We start from the raw sequence: 7,233 nt of genomic DNA on the forward strand, positions 1-7,233 counted from the left end.
ACATAGTCATTGAACTTGGCTAGTTGTCTCCTCTATCTTGTACTCTTCCTAGGAGCTCCCACAGACTTCTGAGTATCCCTTTGTATGTCTTGAACCTCATGGTTCCTACTACCAACTATAGAGGATGAAATATCAACCTCTATATCATCTAGATGCATATCTTGCTGCACCAGTTGCTCCATAATCTATGAATCTTCACTACCTGAGTCTATGCTTGTACTAGTAATTGTACTTGAGCTTTGCTGTCGTTGACTTGGACTTGGAGCTTTCATTGGCTACTCACTCCGATCATCTACTGGCAAATCTCTGGACCTTCTAAACTCCTTGTCCTCCATGAACTTGACATCACGTCTGACAATAATTCTTCTAGTTCCTGGAATGAACATCCTATATGCCTTTGAAGTTTCACTATACCCAACAAAGTACCCCTTCTCTGCAGTCTGATCTAACTTGGTACGTGTGTCTCTAGGAATAAGGCAATATGCCAAACTCCCAAATATCCTAAAGTAACCAACATCTGGCTTCTTCCCTGTGAAAGCCTCCTCTGGTGTCATTTTCCCTAGTACCTTGTGTGGAACCCTATTCTGAATGTAGACTGTTGTACTACATGCTTCTACCCATAAGTAGCGGGGCATGTCCGGGTCATGTAGCATAGCCCTTGCTACCTCCGAAATAGAATGGTTCTTCCTCTCAGCAACTCCATTCTGCTGTGGATTGTAAGGAATAGTCCACTCTCTCTTGATTCCTTCTCTAGTACAGAAATCCTAGAAGTCATTTCCTTTGTACTCGCCTCCATTGTCTGACCGAAAAACCTTTATCTTCCTTCCTGTCGAGTTCTCCACAAGAGCCTTGAACTCTTGGAAGCGACTAAAAACCTCATCCTTGGTCTTCAAGAAGTATATCCAGGTCTTCTTGGAGAAATCATCAATAAAGGTAACATAATACTCATATCCTCTGAGAGACTTTGTTGACATTGGTCCACATACATCTGAATGTACTAGATCAAGAACACCCGTAGATCTGGTGTCACTCCTTGGAAAAGATGCTTTTGCAAACTTTCCCAACACACATCCCTTACATACATCATCATGCTCTGTGCTCACCTCTAGAACACCTGTCACCATCTCACGAAGCAAAGTAAGTGCTCCATGATAAATATGGCCCATCCTCCTATGCCATAGCTCTCCAAGATCTCTAGTGTTACTGCTGCTCATGAGTGCCTTAGGAGTATCAAACTGCAACATATAAAGGCGACCACTCGTAACTCTAATAGATACGGGTGATTTCCAATCTTTATGCTTAATCAAAACATGCATCCCTCTAAAGAGAACATTGTACCCTTTATCCTGAAGGACAGATACAGAAACCAAATTCATATCTAAGCCTGGCACATGCAACACATCATGAAGAGGAATTACCTTTCCATTCTCCTTCTGAAGCTGAACAGTCCCTTTCCCAATTGAGTTGAGCTTGGACAAGTTTCCCATAGAAATTTGGATACTGGTCTTCTCCTCCTTGTAGTTGGAGAAGTACTCTCTAACTCCTGTCATATGAAATGACGCTCCATTGTCTATATACCAAACACTCTGTGAGGTTGAGCTAATCATGCAAGCTATGAGTGCAAACTCATCCTCCAATCTGCTAGAGAGCTCCTCTACACTTGCTGAAGCTGCCACTTGGTTCTTGCCCTTCTTATCTTTCTTCCTTTGTGGGCAATCACTGACATAGTGGCCAAACTCATGACAACCAAAGCACTTGACCTTAGATAGGTCTTTCTTCTTCTTTTCAATTTGTGAATTTTCTCCTTTGCTAGATCCCTTCTTTGTTTTCCCCTTTCCCGCTAGGGCAACATTTTCTTGTTCTACCTCACTTTTCTAACTCTTGTTGTTGGCTCCATTAACAAGACTTAGTCTAAGCTCCTCTTGAATGAAATCACTCCATAGTCGATCCCAGCTAGGTAAGGTGTCTCATCCATTAATAACTTGAACAAAAACATCCCATTTCTTAGTAAACCCATTTAGGGCTATTCTTACTAGCTCGTCTTCATCTGGCTTATCTCCAACAACTGCTAACTTGTCTTTGACAAGTCTAAGCCTGGTGAGGTAACTTGTAACATCTTCTCCCTTGTTCATCCGGGTATTCCTCAATTTTTCTCTGAGAATAAGCTTCCGGTTAGTGGTAGCATTCTGGTACAGATTCAGAATGGCGTCCCACATCTTCTTCGTTGTATCTAACTCTGCAATATGTGGAACAACATGGTCCTTGACACCATCAAGGATTATCCTCCTTGCCTTGGCATCATCCTTCTTGTATGTTGCAAGCTGTACTGGATCTGTAGGTATAGCTACAGTACTGGTAACATATTCCTTGATACCATTCTCTTCCAGCAATAAAGAAATTCTGGCTTTCCACACACCAAAATTTGAGGCACCATCCAATCTGTTCTGATCTCTCAAACCTACTGAGGCCATCTCAAAGAAATAAAGGAAAACAATAACTCGAAAGAGGTCAAACTCAAATTTCTTTCCTTTGCTTAGGGTAAACCTTTTCTACCCTCAACAAAGCTCTGATACCATGTAAAAATTCTATTGCAGTCACTGATTATTAATCTCCTATCCCATAAAAATTATTTAACTGCTGAAAATAAATTTATAGCTAAATATCGAAAAATAACACAACTGCAACTTCACTAAAAATACGGAAAGAAATAAGCAACACAAGGACACAATATTTTTGGACAATTGTCCCTGGAAAAACTCCTAAGGGAAAACTAGTTCTACAGATGGAAAATATATTAATCTTCAGCAATATAAGAATTACAAAAGAATTCCTTCCCTCTTATTGGCAGAACTCTGACAAACTCCTAATATCTCCTACTGATATCCTTTACTACTATATCAACGCTATCACTGCGCCTCTTGCTAACACTGCAAGACTATTTGCTATCACTGCAAATTCTTCTCAGGACTTCATACTTTCCAAATGACCCATGACCCCTTTTTATACTACTCTGTTGGAAAACCAACGGCCGAGATTAATTCAAACCAACGGCTGAGATTAAGACAACTCAATAACCAATAAGTAATTCTGGCTATGAGGTGTCACCTAAAAAGAGCCACTATTAAATAACAATTGTTTTTATCCTAACAATACTTGTTTGACAAAAACAACCATTTTCTAATTCTAGGTCAGGACAAACAGCTGTCCAAAACTACCCATAACTAATACTGTTATTTCTGGGTAAGGACGAACAGTTGTCCAAGCTACCCATAATTAACAACATTGAAATTAATCAATCCTACAATTGTAAAATTATTTTTCTATCTCCAAATCTAGTTAAATATTTTATTTGAATTTATTGAATACGAAAATTTATATTCTTGGACATACTTATATATTACCTAACAAAATTCTAATTGTGGTATAGGAAAAAGAAAAATTGTCTCAAAGCTAATAATCAAAGGTACCCGAGTTCTCTCGTAGAAAGAAATGCTTGGAAGTGTAATCCATGGCAATCTAGATAGTGCTCTCTAGTCGCGCCACTTCTATAATTAAAATGGCCTCCAAAGCATCCACAAAATTGCTTTCGATTCTCACTTAAGATGACTCATGGGCTATACTATCATGATAACGTGAAGAGACCTTAGTAGGTTACAGATGATTGCAGGTGTACAGACATATGAGCGACCTTGTCCGTGCCCTTGTTGTGCCCCACAACCTTTATTTTTTATTTTTTTATTTATAAATTTATAAATGATTGCCACTAACAAGAGAGGCTGGGACCGGTGGCGACACCCGACCATCCACAGAATTTCTGATACGAACTCACTCGACTCTGCACAGCCGATGGATTTCCACCATCGCATTCTCCACCATTGATGGCTTTTATCGTGTCAGCAAATCCGCCGGTGGAAGTCATGGCGTTGTGACAGTTGCTGTTGATCATCCAAAACCAAAGTGAAGTCTTGAAAGCAACGTCTGGTTGCTGGGCAACCAAATCTGGATTATTCAGCAGCGGAAGTCCGAAATATTTTCCCGCTTCTCCGTAATTGTAATTCGTATGAAACAAACAAACACTTGTGTTAGTGCTTATAATAAATATTAAGAATGTTTAGTGGTCCTATAGGTAGATAATGTTACCCGGTCAGCTGAAGAGGACCCCGTCCATAGTATTGCTTTCCACTCGCACAAGGATATTCCGTTGAAGACTTGCAATACGTGGCTTTTGCAATCTCTTCCACATAGCACAGATCTGTATATAAAACAGATTAGTGTTTCACTATTAGCAAGCAACGATGTCAATAGGGTTTCAGTATACAAATAGAGAGAATCATTTTTGAAATACTTCCAGTCTCTTAGCTGCGCTGGTAAAGCCATTGTATGTGTAGAAGTTATTTCCCTTGCAAGAAGCAGTTATTCCAGATTTGATCCGGTTGAAGAAGTCCCGGGTGATAATGGATTCAATGGATCCGGAGGGCGCAGGGACAGAAGGGGATGGCGAAGGCGTATGATTAGAAGTACATGGGCCCTGCTGACAACCCGACCCACAATAAGCTTGACTGGTTCCGCAGTAGACAAATTTGCTGCAGCACAGTCCTTGGGCACACCCACAATTATGTGAGGAGCTAAATTGTATCTCTCCTACAAATAGCAGAGTAGCTATCATTAGCACTAAAATCTTCGCATAGGTCGCCATGGCTGAAATCTTCTTTCAGTCGGTTTGATTTGCAAATTATGTGCAATGGGTGTGGTATTTATAGGTCGAGAGCAAGCTTACTGTGGTTGTGGTTTGATTTTGCATTATGTGTGCATTCAACTAAAGTTAGTAGTGACACGCATCAGATATTGGCTAAATCCTTTATCGTTTGCTGACTTAGAGGCGGCTATTGTAATCAAATTTCATGGACACACAGAGATATTTAGGATTTACTATATATTGCACCATGCGAAGCAAAGCCAGGGGTGAATAATGTAACATGCTTGAGGTCAGATAGAGAGATATATGAGTATTAATGATACCATAAGTGTTTAGCCATTAGTTATTGCATTTAGCTAGATAATTTATAGTAACACTTGATAAGATGAAAGATAATGTATTGGACAATGTATTAACATATAAAAGCTGATTAGAGAAATCTTATTGGAAGGAATTTTTTTATTTTTTTTGTTTTTGTTGTTTGTGTTAATCATGAGAGTATAAATGTTAGAGAATGATTATGAGTTGAATTTACTATTTTGTTGGGACTCTTAATTATTAGTTCCTAGTTTAAAATGATTGTTTTTCTTTTACTCAATCTAAATATAAAAAATGACAAAAAAATTAGTTATGTTATTAATTTACATATTTATTATTCTTGATTATAGGTTTGTTGATAGAAGAACCAAATATTGAATTATTTAGATTATTTTTCCTATTATCATATCTTTTGTTTTTGCTAAATTCATTAGCATATATCTTACTACAAGTGACCTTAGTAACATAACCGTTTTAGAACTCAACCTTAAAAAAGACTTTATATAACCATTTTTACATGATGTCATTATTAGTGTTTACATCTTACATGGCAAGAGATTACTAAACTTAAACAATTAATTTATGTAGGTGATTTCTTGCATTAATATGCAAAGATGCTATGCATATCATTATGCTTTATCTTATGTACTTACATGTTTATCTAATTATATAATCTATTGGATTAGTAAATTATATTATTTTGGAATATGTATTGGATGCATCTTTCTATTATTTACACGATATTATCATTGATATTTCTTACATTTGTATGGAATAAATTGGGATAAATCATAGAAACTATTGATATTTTTTTCATTTGATTCTAGTGATACGTTTATAGTATTATGATTATTTTATCACAACTAATAAATTTTCGTTACCAAAAGTTACATATACAATATGTTTCCACATAATGATGTGAAATGTCTATAGAGTAAGATCTTGTTTTGTGTAGTTGGAGTTGTGATGCATGTTATTTTATTAGTTAAAATCATTACCAATATTTATAGTAAGTGAATTGTCTTAATCTTCCCCTCTTTACCTTTTATTTTTTTGGATAGGGCCTTTCTTCAGGCAATTTCTAGTTAGTGCTTATTTTGAAAATGGGGTGGGTGATACTTATTATGTGTTCTGTTGTATTTTGTGATTCTTAGATACAAAACTAATTATGTATAGAATTCCAAAATAATCTATATGATTTTAGTAGATTCATATTCTTTTGAAGATTTGAAAAAATAATTAATTTCTATACTAATTACTTATTTGAATTTTCTATATATCTAAATAACTAATTGAAATGTAAATCAAGTTGCAGACAAAGCATAATAATAAAAATGATACACCCATATCATTTTCCCCTTATCTTAAACCGGATTTAATTAAAATATATTTTATACATTAACTAATCTACAAATAACATGATCTAACATGAATTTAAGTTATAACATCATCCTACCCTACTTTGATCATCACTCATTCTTAAAGATTGATCTTCCTCTTTATATATCTTTGTCATTGACCTTTATCAAATTAATGGATGAAGACTTGCCACTATCAATTTTATCGTTACAAATCTAGACAGAGAAAATTTTAACTCCAAATTTTACATCTAACAATAATGAGTTGAGATAATATACACGTGTATTTTGCAACGATGCAATTCGTTGAGATAATGGATTGAATGGATCCAGAAGGGGCAGGGACAGAAGGCGAAGGCGTAGGATTAGAAGTAGGTGGGTCGTGCTGACAACAAGCTTGCGTTGTTCCGCAGTAGCAAACCTCAATTGTATATCTCCTACAAATATCAACTTAACTATCATTAACGCTAAAATCCATGTATATGTAGCTTTCAATGTCAAGGTCTGAGCATTCAAATTCACGGGGTGTGATAAGCAGAAACTTCCTAAATGACAAATGACGAACCATTGACCAAATGAAAGGCGCCACTCAAATTACATCTATAAAATTCATCGCGTGCCTAGTTGTAAAAGGCAAAATTGCTTACCTACGTTTTAGACTATTTACATTTAAATGTAATAATAAATGTATTTATGTAGTATATTTTAGATTAAAAAAATTTACAATAATGTGTTAAGTAGTATATTTTAGATATGGTTTGTTCAAAGTTGTAAAGTTCGTGTAAATAGGTTTCTAACTAAGAAGAATGAGATCCACACAATTTAAATAAATTTTTAAAGATGTTTTTATGTATGATGATT

General features: G+C 36.0%; 1 protein-coding gene across 1 annotated transcript; it reads right to left on the reverse strand.

Annotated features, from left to right (window-relative positions):
* Positions 1–3,763: 3,763 nt before the first annotated feature.
* On the reverse strand, positions 3,764–4,704 carry LOC131070611 (endochitinase 4-like). Its single transcript, XM_058006190.2, has 3 exons — positions 4,487–4,704; positions 4,141–4,208; positions 3,764–4,076 (listed from the first exon to the last, which is right to left on the reverse strand). Exons 1-3 carry the CDS (start codon positions 4,694–4,696, stop codon positions 3,764–3,766), a joined length of 591 nt encoding a protein of 196 aa, XP_057862173.1. The 5' UTR covers positions 4,697–4,704.
* Positions 4,705–7,233: the final 2,529 nt, after the last annotated feature.

Source organism: Cryptomeria japonica, chromosome 1, assembly GCF_030272615.1.
Source record: "Cryptomeria japonica chromosome 1, Sugi_1.0, whole genome shotgun sequence".
NCBI classification, from domain to species: Eukaryota; Viridiplantae; Streptophyta; class Pinopsida; order Cupressales; family Cupressaceae; genus Cryptomeria; species Cryptomeria japonica.

Bases quoted from the DNA above. Each gene is read 5' to 3' on its own strand.
- LOC131070611 (XM_058006190.2), bottom strand. From the start codon at position 4,696: ATGGCGACCTATGCGAAGATTTTAGTGCTAATGATAGCTACTCTGCTA. The intron at 4,209-4,486 runs GTCCCTGCGCCC...ACGTATTGCAAG, and splicing joins CGCCTTCGCCATCCCCTTCT to TCTTCAACGGAATATCCTTG. The intron at 4,077-4,140 runs GTAACATTATCT...CACTAACACAAG, and splicing joins GGTCCTCTTCAGCTGACCGG to TGTTTGTTTGTTTCATACGA.